The sequence below is a fragment of the Calypte anna genome, chromosome 2 (assembly GCF_003957555.1).
Source record: "Calypte anna isolate BGI_N300 chromosome 2, bCalAnn1_v1.p, whole genome shotgun sequence".
In the NCBI taxonomy this organism is placed as follows: Eukaryota; Metazoa; Chordata; class Aves; order Apodiformes; family Trochilidae; genus Calypte; species Calypte anna.
In genome coordinates this window covers 105,599,510-105,620,323 of record NC_044245.1, presented here as the reverse complement: position 1 = coordinate 105,620,323, position 20,814 = coordinate 105,599,510, and the positions used below count along the sequence as shown (strand labels likewise).

Sequence of the window (20,814 nt, the reverse complement as noted above, 5' to 3'; positions counted from 1 at the left end):
AATGTATTGTACATTGGAGTAAAAAAACTCCAAACAAATAGCTAAAGTCAAACAGGCATGTCTTATTGATTGACAAGCATAATCTTTTCTGCTTCTTTAAACATTTTCAGGTCCTTTTACTGTCCAAGCACTGGTGCTTTGTGTGTTAGTAGTGACCAGAAAGGCACAAATGCAGACTTAAAAACGGGTCACACAGTCCAAAGAAATGAATATTGTATAAGAGTGCACAGGTATGTGCACAGTTGTGGTGTTGGATCAAGTAAAAGCCTTTTAATATAAAATTAAGAATTTGCTGAGGTAGTTAGCACAGGGGTCATTCTGTCTACAACTAGGTAGTGGATCGCTGCTTTATGTGGCTGGCAATGGCAGTGGTGGCTTCTGTTACCATACAGCACATGTTTATGTAGACTCAGGTTTAATCCACCCTTGTGGGCAAAAAATGCTAAAATTAGTTGCCAAATTGATGTTTTCATTCTATGAGGTACAATGACTACCTGGACAAATCCCTACAGGTCTGAAAACAATAATAATCAAAGTTGTATATGTTAAAGCTTGGATCCTGAAGTATATTTTTTTTGCATAATGGGATCAAGTGAACCAAATCTAAAATACACTCTGTTCATATGTCATATGGTCATCATCTTGCCTAACACTCTTCTTGCCTTCCAGAGCAGTCTCTTGTGTTCTTTCTTCAAATCCTGCCCTTCACACCCAGCAAAAAATTGCTGCTTGACCTCCATAGTCATATCTCTGCCTTTTATTTTCTCACTTTGTCCCTAAATGCTTTCCCAATTTCAAACACTAGAAAAGAGGTAAAACAAACTAAAAGCCTTCACACACTACTGCATTGAAGGAACATTCCTCACATAACCACAGCTGTATTTAGTTTACTTCAGGACTTCAGCCCCTTCCTACCAGCCCCCCAAAAGCACACTTATTCTTCTAAGGGCATTTTAGTATGGGGCAAGGGTAGGGAAGTATCTGGGTCACTGGTTTTCAGCTCAGTTCCTGTATGCCATGTGGATAGCCCATTTCCAGAGCTCTGGGGAGGCCTCTCTTTGCTGTGTGCTGCTTCATGTGTATTTTTAGCAGGGAGGTTGCTCCCTGTCCCCACACCAGATGTACCTGTGTGTAGTGTTTTGCTGCCTGTCCCGAGGTGTTAAGTAACCCACGTTCATTTTGAAATAGCTCATGATAATATGATTTTTCTTGTGATAGTGCTTGGGCTTTTTTCATTCTCCTGCTATGTTATGAAATCTGTAGGCTGACAGTTTTAATGGGAGTTACAAAAAGAGAGGAAAAAGTCCCAGCCAGCCCTGGATATACATCCAGGCAGAGCTGAGTAAACAGTCCCTATTGCAATCTGTCTTAACAAGGACTTCCAAAAACCCTGTCATTTCAGTAAGTTCAGCTTTTACACTTTCTTCGTGCTGTTCTCCATCTTAGTCTCTGTTCCTCTGGTGGGGTTTCAGTAGATTATAATTTTTGTGAGATAAGGTTGTTGTTTTGCTAAATTCAGCTTCGAAGACCTGCTTGCTGGGAGGGGAAGTGAATGGGGGAGAGGAAGAAAACCCAGTGATGACACAGAGCTCCTAAAAGTCAATCCTTTTTTGCCCATAGCATTGCATTGGTGCTGGGAGTGAGGGATGTATAATTTAAGACTACAATTTTGCCCTGTATTTCTAATTCTATACCAGCCTGAATTATTACTGTCAGAATTGCAGTTCTGTTTACATCATCATCATAAATTAGATAATTACAAATGTGTGGCTTTAAAGCCCTATTGTGCCTTCTTTTCTGCAGTTAGGTTATAGATTAAGCCGTCTATCTGTTTTATTGTCTAGTCTCATAATTACTAAGTGGACACAATGTCTTCAAAATTACAATTCCATCTGAGAACAGTTTATCTGTTGCTGCAAGAAACATCTAGAGAGTGCTTAGAGCTCTTGTGTGTTACAGCATTTCAAAGACATGGGTTTATTGGATTTGTATTATTTGTCCCTTTCCTTTTTCCTCTTCACATGGCAGCAAGAGGTAATAGAGGCTTTACAGTGTGTTTTTTTAAGCTTGGTAAGGTGATTCCATGTCAGAGAGTCTGAAGGTGGGCTTTTGTTCCGTGGATGTTCAGTCTGAACAGTGGATAATATTCTGTTCATATGTCCAAAACTGCGTCTTCTCTAGGTGGGTCAGTATTATCTCTTTCTGCTCCTAGGCAAATTAATAAACCAAATTTTGAAAGTGCAAAGGAAAGCAGGCGGCTGGCTGATTCAAAGGGAGAGGCTATGTTTTTCATCACCACCCTTTCAAAGCCTCTCTGAATCAAAAGAACCATTGGATTGCGAAGGCAAGACCTATGCCACACCAGAAGCTCCCAGTTCAGCAATTTTCCCAGGGTAAAATTATAACTCATGTTTCCTCAGCACAGGCTGTAACTGGCAGCGTTCCTTTTACTTCTAAGGGTGAAATTGCTGGGGGGGGAAATAGACATCTAATGTGCCTCTGGAAGTTTTACAATGGGTGTAAGCCTCCCTTTGTGGAAAGGTAGACATTCTTCTGGAACATACCCAAAGGCAGGTGCTATTCAAACTGGAGTGTAAATTAACTTCAAATAAGGCAGTATGGGCTTACTTTTATTCAATTTGAGAGTCAAATCTAAAGCAGAAAAGCCCATTTCTCAAATTGTGACAGTTCACGACGGTCTTCCAGTTACCCCACTGAAGTCTGCATTTTTATGGGTCTTTAAAATCTTCAGATATGACTGCAATTCAAGATGCTAATCTTTATTCATGTACTACCGATAGAATCTTAACTTGGAAACAAAACACAGATTTTAGCAATGCTTGTGTTTTGGTGTTGCTTCTCACCAGAAAGTTATTGGACAAATTGAAAATTTGGTCCGAGAAGAATGTAACTAGTTGGTTTCTTTCCCACTCAAGTTTTGACACTGTCTTTAAGAATTTGTTTAACTTTGCATTCAAATGTACCAGCATGGTTCTGGCAAACAGAAGCCCTTTCCTTCTAAACCCAGAAGGGAGTATTTTTTTTTCTTGTCCTTTTCTTATGTAAAGACTCTTACAAAATATGCACTGAGTGCCTGCTAGAAGTGGATAAAAGGCAACAACACTTGTGAGAAGTCTGACTGAAGATTACATTATTATATCTCAGCTTGCGAGGCGTCTGCCTGGGAACAGTTGGAAGATGGATTCCAGTGTTCAGAGCTCCCCTGTCCCTTCCTGTGTCTGTTCTTGGTCCAAACCCCATGCATGGGGTGGAGATGCCTCTTGCATTCCTGTCTTCACTGGTGCAGGAGGCGATCTGGGAGATCCTCTATCCCTCAGGGGAGTGGCAGGAGCTGTTGGCTGCTCTCCTGTTCCCAGGGATAGGGGAGAGCTGCCCAAGCAGCTGCCTCTTTCAAGGATGGGAGGTATGGACTCTGGAACCCCAGAGTATCTAGGTATGTTACTTGCAAAGGTGCTGGCAAGCCACACCTCTTGCAGGGATGAAGTGGTCCAAGGTGTTTGGGTCAATGCTGGTTGCTGGAATGGACTGAAGCCTTGCACACAGGAGAACTGGTCTGTTGTCTCTGTCCTTTGCCAAAAGGTGAAACTCCCTTTATATGCTTGCTTTTCTATGAAGTACAGGTAAATTTGTGTTGTCTCTGGTACCTGAGGTTTGATAGAGGTAAGAGAAGAAATGTGACCTATTTTCCAGGTTTAAAGGGAAGCGAATGAAACTGTCCTCAGGGCAGCAGAAGCAAAGACTTTTGTATCAGCTGTAGTCTTGTGGGCAGGGATGCCAGACTGCTAAAGGCTCTTCAGAAATTGCAGCCTCTTTCCCAGGGACTGCTCATCCTTTTAATAGTGTTCCTTTTTTTTTTTTTTCCTGTTTTCTTTAAAAAAATGTGTCCACCATAACTACAGCCTTTCTCTGCTGAGACTCGGGGATCTCTTGGCACTTGCTGACTCGTAATAGTTTCTGCAGTATGTGGCATTGTTCCTCATTTGCCTGTGAGAATAAAGAAGGCTGAGTGAAGGTCACCGAGTTGCTTTGCTGTACACCTCGTGAACAAATTTTGAGCTGGGCATGGCCGGTTCGAGAAGGCTCAGGCTGGGCAGTTGTGCTTCAGTTCAGTCACTGCTAAATCAATTTTACTGCTAGTTTGAGTAGAAGCTGGTACAGAGCAGGCAAGCCCCTGGTGGAGCAGGTGGCCTGAAATGCCAGGTATCCAGTCAGCCCCTATCACAGGACACCATTAGAAGGAGCACAGCAGGTCTGTTGACCTTTGGTCCAAAGTCCTCCTACATCTAAACACTGTGTCCTCCAGCATGGTTAGGAGATTTTTTTAATTTGGTTTTTTTTTTTTGCCTGCTGCATTCTGGGGTAAACACCCTGTGATTATAGAGTGTCAGGTGGGCAGCGGTGTGCTATGCAGTAATTGAGAGCAGCTTTCAAATCCGGTTTTGCTTGTAAATTAAATGGATGCTTTTACTGAGCAAGAATCGGATCAGCACATCTGAAGACCATAGGAGTTGCCTCCTTCCATTGTGAAAGCCAAAGTAGACAGTGGAAGTGTATGTTTGGGGGTAGTGAAGTTGGGCTGGACCTCCAAGATACATTTACACTGGTTTTCATTTATTTATTTTTTTTAACAGTACAGTGGGTTGGATGTATGCCAAAGATTCTGCTTGCTTTATGAGCTTAAGTCAAATCCTGTGCCAGCTGCATTTACCAATTGCTTGACCAAAGTGTAGAGGGTGTGCACAGGAAGAAGTGGGCAGGCACTGGAGGGCCTGAATGCAATAAATGACATCATTTGGGCTCAGTTCTGCACTGCTTACCAAAACAAGCAAGCGGACTGAATTAATCTTCAATAAAGAGCATCTATCTGTATAATATCTTGAATGAGGTATTAAACTCCTTTCTGCAGCTTCAAGGGTTAGGGGAATCTTTAAGTTTATAAGCACTTGAGAAGATTCATCCTGTGTTTCTAACCTTGATCTTTTCCATGTTTTGGGCTCACTTTCATTGCCATACTGTTAAAAGTGCAGGTTCTTATTTGACTCCTTATCTAATTCCTTTTTTCTACTGTTAAAGATTTTTCTTAAGGTCTCATTGACCAGTTTCTGATGGTGTGGTTAGGCTTGTTCTGCTGAAGTTTATTGTGTGCTGCAGGCTCAGCTACTGTGCACTGGGATTCTCAAAGCTCTTGTCCAAGGGCATTTTTTAACTGCTCTGCATCTCCAGGTAGGCAGCGCTCTCCATCCAGCACAAATATCTTGCTCCCTTCACCCCCTTGCCTTGCGTTTGGTTCTCTGCACATCTGGCATTTATTCTAGGTCCTGATCAGCTCTGATGAAACCCCAGCAAGACTCATTTTACCAAGGAAATGCAACCACAGTCTCTCCCAGCACTCACAGCTCTGAGTGGGTGTTACGTGCTCAGCAGCGCTGGCATCTCCAGGAGGAGGCTGTGAGAAGTCAGCATGTAGGATGTGGAGCAAGGGACACACATTTCCCCCCATCTCAAGGAGCCAGATCAGTGCTCCATCCTGGGGACAGTGCCTCTGGGACCAGGAGGATGTAGCAGTGAAAATTGTCCTGTTGGGTAAGTGCTCCAGTCACCAACACTGTAGCCACTCCGGTGTGACATGAGGTCTGTTATGGCCTTTGTAGGCTTGATCTGTATTAGGCCTATATATGTATATTGTGGGATACAAAAGGTAGCCTAACACAGTTCCTGGCCACTCCAGGAAATGGTTTCAGCCAAGGTTTTGTTTTCTAATGGCCTATACCTTTCACCCTGGCTATGATAGACCTGTTTAGGTAGAGCAGTTAGCACCCCCACTTTAGCCATCTCTTGCAGAAAAGTCTCCTCTGAACACAGGCATGAAGAACAAACCCTCAGTCTCCCCTCTCAGGCAGCCTTGGGGCATTCACCTTTCTAAATTGTATTGCTGCATGCATTTCTGCAAATAGTACTGAGTGCTGCAAACATGGCACTGGTGGTGGGAAGAGTGAGTATAGGATGCTCAGTATAGCAGTAACTGTTCTCCTGCACTTGGGTGCACTTGAGATGCCTCAGCATCTCAAGAAAACCTCTCTGCTTCTCAAGCTCTGTCATATTTCACTGTCTTCCATAGGATAATTTGGCCTTCTGTCACATCTTGACAGACATTCAGGTTGTAAAAATGAGGCTTTTCCTCTAGAGGTCTAAAATAATAATTCTAGTACTACCACTGAGTCTCCAGGGACTTGGTATCTCTGCTGACTGTGGTACTGAATTGCAGCTGATAGTGTTTTGGGCCTGTTTCTCATGTGGCACTCAAACACAATTGTTTTGGAGTTTTGCCTTATAAACATAATCTGTAATGTTCAGAGTCAGCAATCCTAAAGCTCGCAGCTGCGAGGGAAAGAGCGCTCGGATTATATTGGTGAAAGGCAAAACATGACAGTGCAATTGGCATATTTTTGCCAGGGGAAAACAATGCTCTGTTTCTTTGTTTTGCAGACCCAGTGGCACCAATACCACCCAACTGTCTCCTCAGAAATGTCCATCGGTGTAAGGGTGAAGAAGCAGAAGAAAGGGCATGGATGTGTTCATATGTAAAGAATTTTTACCCAAGATCTGGGCAACTTTTTTGTGCTTCTGGGCTTTCCAGAGCAAAGATGAAGATGGCATTTGTTAGCATGCCTAAATATAGACCAAAATGCTACTTGCACACTCTGTCCTGTGCACGTGGTTGTCTTTGACCACCCTGAAGGGTTTTGTCTGAGGGGTCAGCAAAATTTGGTGTCATCTGTGGATGCAGCATGCCATAGCCAGGGAATTCAGTGTGTGGACATCACCAGCCCACAGAGGTGCCCAGGGAAGGGTTTTCCCCTTCCAGCATGACAAGCACCTGGGCTTGCTAGACACACATAGCTCTCTATCTCTGCCTGCTTGCAACACCTTTCAGAAGTGCTGTTTGTACTGTACTGATATTGTTTATGTTGAATAAATGTTTTCTCCAGCCTCTTTGTTGTGGCCAGAGTTTTTGCTGAATTGAAAAAAAAAAAAAAGGGGGGCGGAGGGGCACTTGTTTTAAGCATTGTGGTGAGACATGATTATTTTTTTTTTAATCTTTAATGAAATGTTTGTTTTGAAGAAGTGCATCTTCAAAATGGGGACACTTACAGGAGTTGAATTTGAGCATAGTCCTAATGTTCCTGGTTTGGGTTAGGGCCTTGAACTGGGCTTTCCCACATCCCACAGGCACCCTTGATTTAGCCTGTGATTTATTTCAGTCAGGTGTATGGAGCTGTCTGTGGCACTTGAGTGATTCCTGCTTTATACTGAAGGAAAAGGGATTTTTGTCTCCAACTTTCGAAGTTTGTTCACTGTTTGGGTTTGTTCTTCATGCGTGTGTTCGGAGGAAACTTTTCTGCAAGAGATGGCTAAAGTGGATGTACTCATTGCTCTTACCAGCTGTTCATGAGCACCATGCTTTTTTGAGGAGAAACCCCTGTCTCATGGCTTGCTGATGTGAAAAAAAAGATAACACAGATGGATGTGATGCTTTAGAATAAACTACCACATGGTTACAGTTTCTAATGTCTAGACTAGATAACTAAGCTTTTCCTCACACCCCCCCCCCTCCTCCCACTAGAAATGCAAGCAAGTTCGAAATATATAACTTCAAGTTTCTTTGCAATTGCTTGGGCTTTGACAGGCAGCATCTGGTAGTTTTAGAATTTGCTGCAATGGCTAGAGCTACAGCATATTGAGTAGTAATCACTTGAGGTTGTAGAAGCTTAACTTACAAACTCCTGGTTGGGCTGGACTGGCTGACAGAGATGTTGGCTGTAATAACCCCATCCAGCAATGCCTGCACCTGCAGCCTAAAATAATCCCCACAGAGTCCAGTGAGTCAAGATGTTGTGTACTTGAACATCAGTCCCCCTGTGAGTGATCTTGGGTTGTCTTGTAGTGCCATGGGTTTTGTCAAGGTTTCTGGCTTAAGAAGGGATCTGGAATGACTTTACTCAAGACCACAGAGTGTAAATAACACTTCTGAAACCACTGCTAATCATAGCAGTCGAACATGAGCAAATATTTTCTGCAGAGAAGGAAGCCTCCTGTCTCTTTAATTTTTGTACACTTAGCCACATATTGTAATAACTTGCATTCTTCAGATATCTCCTACTTCTTCCACTTGCTGCCAGAAGACTGTCGTGGTTCTTAAGCTGTTCTTCCTCAGTAGACCAGTTGCATGGGTGAGCATCTCAGCATTACAGCTACTGTGTTTTTTTCAGCCCAGATAAAGAAGTATTCTTTAACAATATGGAGTTGGGGAGGTGATATAGAAGAAAAAGACACAGAGGAGAAGATCCAAAAGCTCTCTTCCATGGTTCTCAGTCCTCTCTCGGTAGAAAGATTTCTAAATCCTAAGGATTTTTGTAAATCCTGGAGGGGAAGAGTTTGGGCAGGTCTGCTTTTGCTTCTGTTGAGTCTATGGGAAGGCTTGCCTAGAGCAGAAAATGAGAAGCAGGTTCAGATATACTCAAAAGACCTGGGCATACCAACTGCTTGCTGTTGAAAGATTCCTTCAAATATTGACAAGAATGAGAGGAGCCCCAGACTGCGTTCTGTTAGAGCAGTGTTTTTGTGTGCTGACCCAAAACTGGAGAGTTTTGTATGACCTAAATGCCTAGCACACAGGCTTTCAGCACCTTTGAATATATAGTTTCAGTAATAAATTAATTCTGATTGAAAGTCAGAACTCTTTTGTTTTGGGTTTTGTTATTTTTTTTAAAGTTGTTGGGGAAAAAAGAAAAATCTAAGCATGAATGATGATAAATATTTTGCAGGCTATTTGAAATATTTTGGTCTTCAAGAGATGTTGTTGAACCTGGGATTTTCTACTGATATTTAATTTGTTGTAAATATTAAAATGTTTGAGGAAAAAAGGTACCAAGTGAAAAACTGACTGCTGACAGATCAGAAAGGTTGCTGCCCTGCCCATCCAGCCTATTCAGGCATTAGCTGTGCTTTGTGTCCCCTTCATGAATAAATCTGGTGTCATTCGTGAAGTAGGTGACAAACTCTGTGGTCTCCCCTGTAGGAACAGCCATGGCTGAGCTATAAACCCTTCTTGGGTGCAGGTCTCACCTGCCTGATATGAAGGAAGGCTTCTAAAGAGGTTTTTGATCCTCTTTGTCATCAGCTGTTCTAATTAAAATGCTGGCTTCCATTGCATTTATCTTCTGTGATTCCTTTCTCCTGTAATTGTTTCTGAGGAAGTATATTTGTGATCACTTTAGGTAGGAGAAGCTTGATTTACTATCAACGTCTTTTTCTTTACCATTTGTTCCCTAAGCTTGTTCACTTGCAGCAGTCCAATGCAAGCCATGTATTTCTTCAGAGACAATTTGCCCCTGTGTTACCCTTTCCATAGCTGAACCAATGCAGTTATTTAGCCCCTTTAGATTTAGATCTGTAAAATGTTGGAGTGGTCATAAAGCCATACCCATTGGATGTTGATCTGTGCTGTGGCTGTGCTTGAGGGCTGTGCCACATAAAAGAAGCTGGTTTTTAAACACCTGGTTCTCTGAATCCCATTTCTGCTTTAGTATCTTCTGAGGCGACTGCAGTAGAAACACCATTGTCTCATTTCAAAGAGGTCTCCCAAACAGTAGTGAACTGTTTGATCCAGGGGATGTCTGCCTCATGAACCTAAGGCTGGAGCAAGGTTAGCATTAATGTATTTAATATCTAAACATTGAGCAGATGGACATTGTTTCTGGAGGCACAAGAAATGCAGGTAACTTAAAAGGGGAATATTGAAAAGGAAGAGGGTGAAACCAAGATAGCAAAAGGATTTATTATAAAGCACTTTTATTTCTTGGGAAGTTTAGTGGATAAGCTGTGTATATGAGATCTTGGTTAAGCTTCCTTTTTGGAAACTGGTTCCCTTTTTCTATGGTTTGGTTTTGATTTTTGTGCCTTGTAAAATGCCCACAGCCCTTTGACCTATCTCCCATCCTGGCAGTGATGTTTATACTGCACATTCTTCTACGTTTTCATGGAGCCAGCACTATTGCAGCTGTGCTGAATGAGGTCTCAGCCTAACTACAATATTAACCCTGCAAATCTGTTCATTTTCTCCCGAGCAGCCTGAGGCAGGGTATACAGGAGAATGTGTCCAATTGAAAAACTATTACAGGCTTGGTGGTGCTGCAGTGTGCTAAATTGCAGCAGGGCTGTGTTTTTCTGCCAGAGAGGATCCTGCTAAGGGAGGTGGTGGTGTCTGTCTCGTACAAGTTACAGAATTTGTTTTTCATTTTGGTCTCAGCCTTTGATGGTTTTATTTTTTTTTTTTTTTCAATTTGTTTGTCTGTTTTTAGGCACTGAAGTATGTTCCCTTCCTCAAACCCACTTTCTTTCTTCCTGCTAAGTGTCCAGTGCATGCTTCCCCTCCCCCTGGTTCTGTCATTCCTTGTCTTCTAACTTTTGCCTTTGCAGTTGTTGTTTTTAATTTTTTCTTCATTATTTTACTAAATATCATACTGCAGATCAGTAGCATCTTGGGTGGTGGTTGTACCACATAGCATTTATAGCAGACATTAGTTTTGCATAGCGTGTGTACCTTATTTTGCCTGGACTTGTCTTCATTGCGCTGCAGGCACCTCCTCAAGCAATTGTAGTGATTAAGCATGGTATTTCTGCAGATTTATATTAACTTCTGCTTATAAAGAAGCAGAAAAAAGCCAATCCTCTCCCCCCCCAACTGCTAAACTAGATGGTTTTCTTCATCCCTTTCGGTTTTTATTAGTATTTGACCCAAACTTGCTTTTGTGTATGAAAGAAAATTAGTTAAGTACCTTGTGGTTTATATATGTTTTTTGTTACATATTACTTGGATTTATTGTGCAACATGGGCCTGTAAATCATTCTGGTTAGACATTTACCTGGCTTGCACTGCCTTTATGATTTCAGTCTTTTAACAGGCATGAAAAACGGAGACATGATGTTTTCGGTGGCGGACTTTGCTGGTCCGAATCTCCTGTAGCTCTCTGTCTCTCGGCCATGCTCTGCTTCTGCCAGGTTTGCTGCCCCGCTCAGTGCAGATGTTTACAAGGAATCCATTACCTTTTGCAGCCCAAAGACGTGTCGAAAGAACAAAGAGAGTTTTGTGATGAAGTGTATCTGACTTCTCGCTGCTTTGCTTACCTTTTAAATGTAAAACCGACTAATTTGCAAGGGCTTTCAGTTCTCAGGGCATCCCTATAAGAAGATTCCACCCGGTTGGGAGCTCCTCTCCTCCAGTCAGAAAGCGGGGTTGTCTTCCCAAAACGGCTCTCCAGCGTGTTTCTATTTTAATCCCCCAGTTTGAATGCAGCCTGCCTTACTGGCTCCAGCACACAGCCCTGCCCTGCCCCACCCGCCGTGTGCGCAGGTCTGGGGCTGCTCTTTGCTGGCGTTACAGCTCTTCTTCCTTTGTGACTAAAAGTTGGTTTCACCAGCGAAGCATCGGCTCCCTCTCCGCTCTCCCCGGAGCTCGCCCGCCTCGGGGAAGCCGCTCAGGGTCACCTGTCGCCATACGTGTAACTTTTTTTTTAAATGGAAAATGTCTTTCTCAAAGGCTGCCGATGTCCAGTGGTCTGCAGTCCATGAGCAGTTGACTAGTCCAGGTGTTTCTGCTTCTGTTTCCGTGCTATGTGAATTGGGAATTCAAGAGAAGAGTGTGCAGGATGGAGGAGTTGAGGGTTTGTATTTCTGTTCTGGCTGCGTGGCAGTGACGGAGGGCTTGGGAAGGAGCAGAAAAGTCTGCCTGGGGTCCTCTTAACTAAGGAAAACAGTAATTGTTTTTGGTCTTTCTATCTGCAACTCTTTCCGGCAGAGCCTTTATCAGCTCCTAAATATGAGAATTACTTTTTTTTTTTTTTTTTTTTCCTGGTATGGATTGCCCATCATGATCAGTATTTAGGAAGAACTTGTTTTATGGAATAAGATTTCTACTTTGTGGGTTTTATCACTGCATTTTGTCCCACTTCTTTAAAATGTTTAGAGCTGGGTTGATTTTGAAACCTGCCAAATATTTGTCTGTACTTTCCTAAGATAAAAATCATGAGCTGAGACTATGAGAGGCTGCTATTGACTCGAGACTGTGGGTTTCTGTGAGGTTTTTTAAGGAGATCATTAACCTAGGTCTATCTTTTCACAGGACAGTCGGCCCAATATGTCAAGACCTCTGATCACTAGATCCCCTGCATCTCCATTGAACAATCAAGGCATCCCCACTCCAGCACAGCTCACAAAATCCAACGCACCAGTTCACATTGATGTGGGTGGGCACATGTACACCAGCAGCTTGGCCACGCTTACAAAATATCCTGATTCCAGGTAACTTTAAAAAGCTTGTTCTGCATGTCTTTGGCAACTCTTTGTCTTCCATTTCATGCTTGGACATCCTAGGGTTGTCTTCAAGTGATAAATTCAGTTCCTTTTCTTTCAAAATTAAATTAGGTTTCTTTGTTCATAGGAGGTCAGAGACTGAATTTGCTTTCCCTACTCCACTATGTTTCAGTAGTTCTGCTGATCCCTATGTGTATGTACTGAAACCAAGCTGATGGCAACTTAATTTCTACCACCTTGAATTCTGGTTTTATGCGAGAGTACCTGTCCTGTGGTTAATTACATTCAAAATTTGTAGCAATACTGCATTTAAGTCCAAAGGTGGGGGTGTTGGGGTATTTGTTTTGTTTCTTTTGGAGCAGTAACTGCTCTCCTGTACTATCAATGTGTTATCTCAGATGTGTCACTTGAGGTAAAGGCAAGGTTGTATGTAACAAAATACAGGACAGCATTAACTGAATACTTTCTACAAAATCTTTTCAAATCTTTTCAAATGATCAGTCTTAACTCTCACGTACTTCCCAAGTGAAACACTTGTGACTGGTAGCTTACTGGTATTAAGCAGTTAGAAAACTTTTGCATGTATGAGCAGGTGGTGTATGTAGATGAAATAAGAGTTCAGCTTTATGAAAACAACAGTGGCATCGAACTCAGTGTGTGTGGATAGTACATGGTGGTGATGGCAGATAAACACTGTAGTGATATTGTAATTTAAGAGTTGGTTATCAGTTAGCAGGTGTTGATTGTGTCTGCAGGATTTGTCTATACTTTGCCCTTGGTGACCTGACCCTGCTCTAGAAGGAACATGGTCTTGTGTTCATGGTCTTCCCACTTGGGGAGATTTGAGTTTCTTGATCTCGCAGGTCTCACCTGCCTTGCCAACGGGTATAAGCCATTCTTTGTGGGATTTGATTTTGTTCTAAGCATGAGTTTCAGTGGTGCTAGAGCCTCTGTATAGTTTTAGGTGGGACTGGAGCAGGACTTCTAACACTAAGAGCTGACAGGGCTAGAGGCAGTGAGCAGTAAATAAAGGTGTATGAAAGAGAAACCACTGGGCACATGGCCTTTCTTACGACAACCCCCCCAAGGAAGGCCAGGCAGAAGGAAGTAATAGAAGCCATGCCAAAAGTGCAGGCCTGCCAGGAGAGGTTGAAGCAATGTCTGGAAAAACTTGAACTGTTCTTTGAAAACCGAATCTATCGTTTTGGGGAAAACTTTTGGGATTTGCTTGTGTTCAGCTCTTGGGACTTGTGGTTACTTAGTGTTTTTTCAGTAGCTGGAGTAGTGATGGTGTCTGAAACTGTTGTATGTACAGAATGAGAGGCTGCAGCTATTAATACGTGCAGCTCCTCTTTCCATGTAAAATTCACTGGGACAGCATATTACTTCAAGTGAAGAAACACTAAAATGTCTTTCTTAAGTGTGTATAGTGGCAGTGGAATTTAAGCTTAATGTATTCTGTGTTCAATTGAGCCATTGTAGCACTTGAAAGTGGAAACTATGCCTCTAGTATCAAAGCCGGTTTAATAAATTAAACATTTTAAAGCTCTTCAAACATAATTTAAAGAAAACCCAAACTCTGAGTTAGACTCATTCTGTTTCAAGTCGTTCTGACATGCATTTGCATTTCAGTTCTGACAGTAAGTGTCTTTTGAACCCCACGATGAGTGAATATTTTGAGTGTAGCTCTTAGAACCTGGAATTCCCAACCACTTTCAGAACTCAAGAGATTTTATTTTATTTTATTTTATTTTTTTAACATTAGCAGTTTCAAAAGAGCAATTATTAAACTCATTTGGATGTCAAGACAATGGCATGAAGCAGTAAGGTGATGATCATTATATAGTAATTAGGGTTTTGTCTGTGACATTTTACCTTATCTTTTTCTTCCAGCGAGGGAGGATGTGTGTATGCGGCTCTCTCTTTCTGTATATACATAGATATGCTGAATGCTTGTTACAAACCAGTAATATTTGGACTTCAATACAAATTGTTCCTTGAAGCCTGAAGCAGTCAGTCTATATCTACAGTCTTTGTTAGTGTTGATTAATCCAAGGTTTTTGCCAACATCACTTGATTTTTTTTCTACCAATATCACATGTGTGAATAAGATCAAAACTAAGGCAAGGTCTCATAGATGTCTTTGGGCCACTTGAAGCCTCCTGAGGCTTACTGTCATATGAAGTATTGTCTATGAAAAATAAGGCCTTGATTATCTTGCCTGAAAGAGCACTGCTGCAGGGATGAGTCAAGACATAGGTTGCAGGCTCCAGCATCTAACAGGTTGAGGCATGAAAGTCATTAGGCTTCTGACTCGCATTACATCTAGTCTAAGGGCCAGAAGCCTAAAACGAACCTTTCATCTGTGGGCCAGGTACCAGAGTCATCTTTCTTTGTGAGGTTGAAAAGATGATATCCATCAGCTTTGGAGTCACTGTGACTTGCTGGTGTGGATGAGACCTACCCTGATAGAGCAGTCTCTGCTTTGGAGCAAGCATGCTCTTCCTTCTTGCTTCAGGTTCAATAGCATCATCCCATCTTGCACCTCTCTGTTTTCTCCTTCTTGGGCAGTGGAGTAGGAATTGGAAAGAGTACTTCTAGAAAGGTTTCCTTAAATGATATCCGGTAAAGACTTGGAGCTCACAAGGCTCATTTTCCATAAATCTTTTGTTAGGTCCTCCAAACTGGTTTGCACCTTGATATGTAGAATGTATACTGACAGGTATCCATTCATTCCTGCAAAGAAACACAGGTGCAACTATAATAGCATCTTGCTACTGATGGGGGGTTCCTGCCCTTTGCTATTGAAAAACCATTGGGGACTTCTCTCAAATGTTCTTGTGATTGAAGAATGTGAGGAATCAGAGCTTGTCTGTGTTTTGGCCAAAGGCTGAGACAGTGAAGCAATCTGACAGACAAGCACCTTTTATAATACATGTTTTGAATTGATTAATCCTAGAATTTTAAATTCTGAAGCTGAAATAATGCTAACTCCTCCCTCTCCCCCCACCCCCCAATTAAATTAAAAATCCAGTAGCATGGAATTTCAAGGACCCCAGTTATATTTTGGACCAGGAGGAACCTACAGTTTTCACAAGGAAGATCCCATAAGATTATTTTATCTCATCAACAGGCTTCAGGTTCTCCCAAGACACCAGTGAGGCCATTCCTCAGACATGATCTCATGCAGCTGAGTAATACAATTTGCCAGGCTTAGGCTTCAAGACAAGGCAATTTGAATCAGTACATCTACCAAGACCACCTACTGTATGGTCAGTCTGCTGACAGAAGACATTTTCTTTAAATGCCTGAGGAGGTGGCAGGTGTCCTTTTGTGCACCTCTCTCCAATAATACTGTAGTCTTTGATGCATTCACCTGTATACAGATTGTTGCTCCTGTTTTACTTTAAGTCACCAGATCTGTAGGATGATATTTGGCAACAAAAAGTTGCCTGTTAGAGATTTGGGTGCACAGTGTCTTAAAATTATTTTGGTTTTGCGACGGAAAATTAAAAAAAATACCTCTGCTTTCCACTGCCCAGAAGCAAAAAACGAAAAAACACAAGCAAAAAAACCCATTTTTTTTTCTTATTCCCTGGAAGATGGATAAAAGATGAGGGTCTGCTGGAGGAGCCTTTCTCCCCTGAGAGCTGAGGCATCATTGCATCATGCTGTCTCATTGGTCCCTGTCATCAGCAGAGAGTTTGAGGCAAACAAGTTGAGGTTTTAGGATTTGTGAGTAGAGGAAGCATAGACCTGTTAGTTCTGGTATTTAAGCCTAAGCAGCCTACTCTCCTTTCAGTGCTGTAGCATCTTGCAGCACTTTTGAACCCTTTGCTTGGAGTCATCATTCCTACAATCTCTCAACCTTAAAGCTGTCTTTGTGGTGTCTACCAAAAGTTACTGTGCACCATGCTAAGACAACCTCAACTGACTATCAGAGCTAAATGGGAAGATGTTTAACTTTGATCATATGAGCATCAGCTGTCTGATATCAGCAATATCAGCAGTGTTGTCTATCTTATATGTTCAAAGCATTTGGACATTTAATTAGTTCTGTCCAAGTCATCTGGTACAAATATTTGCATAACACCGTAGCACTGGATTGCCACATCCTGTACTCTCACCATAGCATGGGAAGATTCTATGGAAAACCTCGTATATATTTCTTTGTAGAACCTTTTGGGGTATCTGCATGGCTACATCTCCCATCTTGAGCTACTCCCTGCATATGAAGATGGATTCTTCTTATATGGTATTTCACAATACTTCCAAATTTCTGCCCAGGGCTGTTTCAGGTTTTCATATGAACCAACTCATTCGTGTCCCAGTTCTCTTACCCAATCTTCACTCTCAGCCCTCAGGGAAATTAAATTTCACACACTTGGATCCAGTTAGGACACTGGCATTTTTTTGGCTTGTAAGGGTTTCTTTTGCATCAAGAACACAGAATTACTTAGGAGAATGCCCAGACTGTCCTTGGCCTTTTTCAACAGCTTGTTAAAGCTTGTTAGCAAGACTTTATTTTTCATAGATTATGTAGGTAGTCCTCCAAGGACATGCTATGAATTAGGCAGGTTAGCACTGTTTACCTGTTTCAGAGCTTGGGCAGTCTCTGTTATCTGTGGGCTGTCCCCAGTTCCAAAATAAGACATTGATGTAGCCCTTAGTTCACAATTGTCCAGGTTTCAGCACCTTACTAGAGATTTCTGGTTCAGTATATCTGTTGTGGTTTTCTGCACTTCACGCAGGGCTCCCTCTGTAATGCGTCCATGACAGTGTCCCTGTCAAGCTTCCTACTCACCTTGGATGGTACATCTCAAACTTCTGTAATTGATCTTAATGTTTTAAAGAAATAAATCCAAAGTTTTTTAACTAATGAGAATTGCAGGAATATTTTTTCAAGGGAACACGGACAGAATGGGTATTATTTCACCTTTATTTCTACTCTCTTTGTTTGGATTTGTCTTTCTGAAAGGTATGTCTCTATCTTTGGAGGTATTTGGTGATCTTCCTAGGGTATCAAAGCCCAAAGATGACACTACAGTAGGCTTGCACTTTTTGAGAACAAACACTGTGTTGTAAGTTGTAAAGAGCAAGTTTCCTGGGGAGTTTTCAAAATTGCTATACACAAGCTCTGTCTGTTGTGTTAGCCTGAATGGTCCAGGTCACAGGTTTTATATTATTTTCTAACATTCCCGGCAAGGAGTGAATAGGCAGAAGAAGTTGGCAGAGGCTCAGTGTGAACTTGGTTACTTACCATGGCTTGCTCACCTAGTTATTTGCCTTCTATATTTCTTCATTTGATTACTGCATGGTCTTGTGGCAAGGGAAAGGGAGGGCTTGGGATAAGGAAATACATCGATCCTCTCACTGACCCAGGACTCCCTTCAGTGGTCCAAGATAACTGATTTGACTTTGAGGCATGGTTGCCTCCTACCAAGGATAAAAAAAAAGCAATTTTTAAAACGTATTGGGATAATGATTGAAAGTGTATTAGTAAAAAAATGAAATCTTGATTCCTGGGGACCAGACTCAATGCAGTTAGGCAGTAGGGTTCATGTTTTTTCTGTTTGTGTAAGCACGTATACAAACTTGAGACAAAAATAGAAATAGCAGTTGAACTGGTAGTATATTTTATGCTTATTTAAAGAAATTCAGCAAATTTACACAACTGATGCTGTAAAGAGAAATCTTTTGTAGCACTCCTCTGTCAATAAAGAGCTGAGAGGTTTTTTGTTTTGTTTTGTTTTTCTGATCCTAGCTCAGTTCTGATTAATTGTATCTCTAGATGTGTATGTTGAACTTAGGGTATATATTGACCTCATTTTGCCTCAGCTAATGATCACCACAGGTCGGTCATCACAGTTGCATCAGCAGAAATTACTATTTTCTGAATCTTAGTCCTGTAATGTGTCTAACTTGCCAGGTCAGCAAGTCATTGCTGTTGCTTGTGGCTGATGAAAGAAGCAGCATGATCAGATTATCAAGTTCTCACATCGCGTGGTCAGTAACTGGTGGGAAGTCATGAGGGTGATGGAGTTGATGTCTTCTTCATTCTAAGCGTCGGGTTGGTGTATTTTTTTATTATTATTATTTGGAGGTCAAAAAGCAGTGTTTTACACATAGTCAATGCATCTGCACTCGAATGTGTAAAATGACAGCAAAATCAAGGTGGGGCTTTGTTAGAGCACTCTTTGCATCTGTGCAGATCCAAAGAAAGTAGATCCAAAGAAAGCAGATTTTTATATTGCAGGAGTTGGATTCATGCCATTCTTAGCTATGGCTACATGGCTATGACAGCGAGGGTGGAAGTGTTCAGAGGAATAAATTTCTACACTCAGGAGCGTTAAAAAAGCTAAAGGCTTCAGCTCCTTATTTCTGAGGCTGGTAGTCCTCTGAAGTAACATTTTCCTTGAGGGGGAAGAAGAAAATCCATATCTGTATCATCAGGATGGTTCATAAATGCCTTTCCCAGTAGGCTCAGGCGAGGCAGTGTGGGTTGGATCGACCTGTAAGTCAAGAAGAGGGGAGGTTGTCCGTAGCTAGTTGAAGGGTTTGTGCTCTGAGAAAGCCTTTCATTTCACAGACTCCTTGATGTCAGCTCCGTGGATGGAAATTTGGCAGTGAGGAACAGTTTGTTGTTGTAGTGTTTGCACTTTTCCACCCAGTAGCATGGCTGCATAAACCAGGCTGAAGGCACCCACCCAAGCAGTATTTCTCATTCTAACTGACCAAGAAAATACCTGGGGAGAAAAAAAAGGAGTGCTGAGTCCATTGGTCTGATAAGAAAAAGCCCATTAGAAACCAAGGTGTCACTGAAGTATTCTGCTTATCGGTCATTTCTGATAGGATCCAGGCTTGAACCATAGTCTTTGAGGTTCAGTGGTTTGTTTTGCTTTTTGCTGTGCTCAGTCCATGATCTCAAGTACCTCTCTGTTAGCACTAGGTTGTCATCCTGCTCCCACATGAACTGTTTGTACTTCACTGGTGTTTCATAAATTGTAACGTAGTTGCTAAGCAAATTGGCATCTAGTGCCTACATAATTGCAGAAGTAAACATTTAGCTTCCAGTTCTACTGTCAACACCCGGACACCTCTTGGGTGTGTTTGGAGCTTTAGGATATAGATTCCATTAATGGCTTACTTCTTTCTGGTAATGATCAGCCTTCTGACTAGGTTTCACATGCACAAGTCTCTTTGCTATTTGAGGATGTATTTGCGAAGGTTGCATAGGAAGTGTTGAAAAGTGCTTAGGACTGGTTATCTGAAGTCATTTTAGTGCAAATAATGCTTAAATGCTGTGTTGGCCTGGGGAGCATCACCCATTCATGTTACATGAATATGTCTTCTAACTTAACTGGTTTACATTCTGTTCAAATGTGGTCATGTCCTACCCAGACAGCTGTCATCTGGCAAGCTTTATTTCTCCTTTGTCATTTGTTCTCAGTCTTTCTTTCCCTCCTTGTATTTGTCTCTTTGACACCTGCCCTTCAGTATCTTTCTTCTCTTCCTATTTTGCTCTGAGCATCTAACCCTACTAATCATCTGAATTCTCTCATTGCTTTGTCTTAATTTCTTTTCCATTTATACTTTTCTATCACTGTCAGAGGGAGTCAAACCTCTCAAAGATCAGAGGTGATCTTTACCTGACCATGTGAAGGCACATTGCTTGCTTCCTTGTCATCTTCTCCCCACATATTATTTATTTTCTGGCTGCTGTTAGTGATGAGCTTTCTTTGAGTAGTTAAGCAGCCAGCATGTTTTATAGATATCTCAGATGATGCTTCCACTCTCAGTAACATCAGATGAAAGGGTGCTCTGAGATTCGTTGATATTGATCTCTTTCATTGAGTCTTCACTGGTAATAAAGTAAAGTATTTCCAACTGTGATGTGTACATTAGCTTGGATCTGTAGTACTCTTCCAGGACAGTTGTTTCTCCACCACATTTGGACAATTTTCTAGGCACTCCCAAGCCCCTCTCTGCCTGCTTCAAGGAACTTCAGAGGCACCTGCAACAGTTTGAAAACATTTAGGCTGAGCTGGTGGCTATTTGGTGTGGCTTGCTTTGTAGGGGTACAACTTGAGGAAAGCAGCATGCTCATGGTCACTTTCTCACCTGGTCCTTCCACTGTGCAGAGCCATGTGTGTGGGCACTGGGGCTAGCTCAGGTGCTCAAAGCAATACAGCACAATGCTCCACCTGGACTTGTTTATCCTGCTTCCAGCTAACTCAGCTCTGCTGTGTCTGGTACCCAGGCTAATTACTGAAGACCTATCTTCTATATATCTACACACCCCACTGCATTGTGCAGAATAGGCACTCAGTGAAGGAGAGGAGTACCAGCAATTTGGTTTCTGCGATTCAAAAAATTTTTAATTGTGAAAGATTAAAAAAGGTGAAAGTGGAAAATAACAGA

General features: G+C 41.9%; 2 protein-coding genes across 2 annotated transcripts in view; both read left to right on the top strand.

Annotated features, from left to right (window-relative positions):
• Positions 1–6,689, top strand: part of LOC115597820 — a 28,716-nt gene extending 22,027 nt beyond the window's left edge. The window contains exon 2 of the mRNA XM_030444681.1: positions 6,508–6,689. Within this exon, the coding sequence (XP_030300541.1) occupies positions 6,508–6,606 (99 nt within the window). The 3' untranslated portion in view covers positions 6,607–6,689. The remainder of the gene's footprint in view (positions 1–6,507) is intronic.
• Positions 1–20,814, top strand: part of KCTD1 (potassium channel tetramerization domain containing 1) — a 64,331-nt gene that overhangs the window by 18,933 nt on the left and 24,584 nt on the right. Inside the window, exon 2 of the mRNA XM_030445143.1 lies at positions 12,203–12,381. Within this exon, the coding sequence (XP_030301003.1) occupies positions 12,218–12,381 (164 nt within the window). The 5' untranslated portion in view covers positions 12,203–12,217. The remainder of the gene's footprint in view (positions 1–12,202; positions 12,382–20,814) is intronic.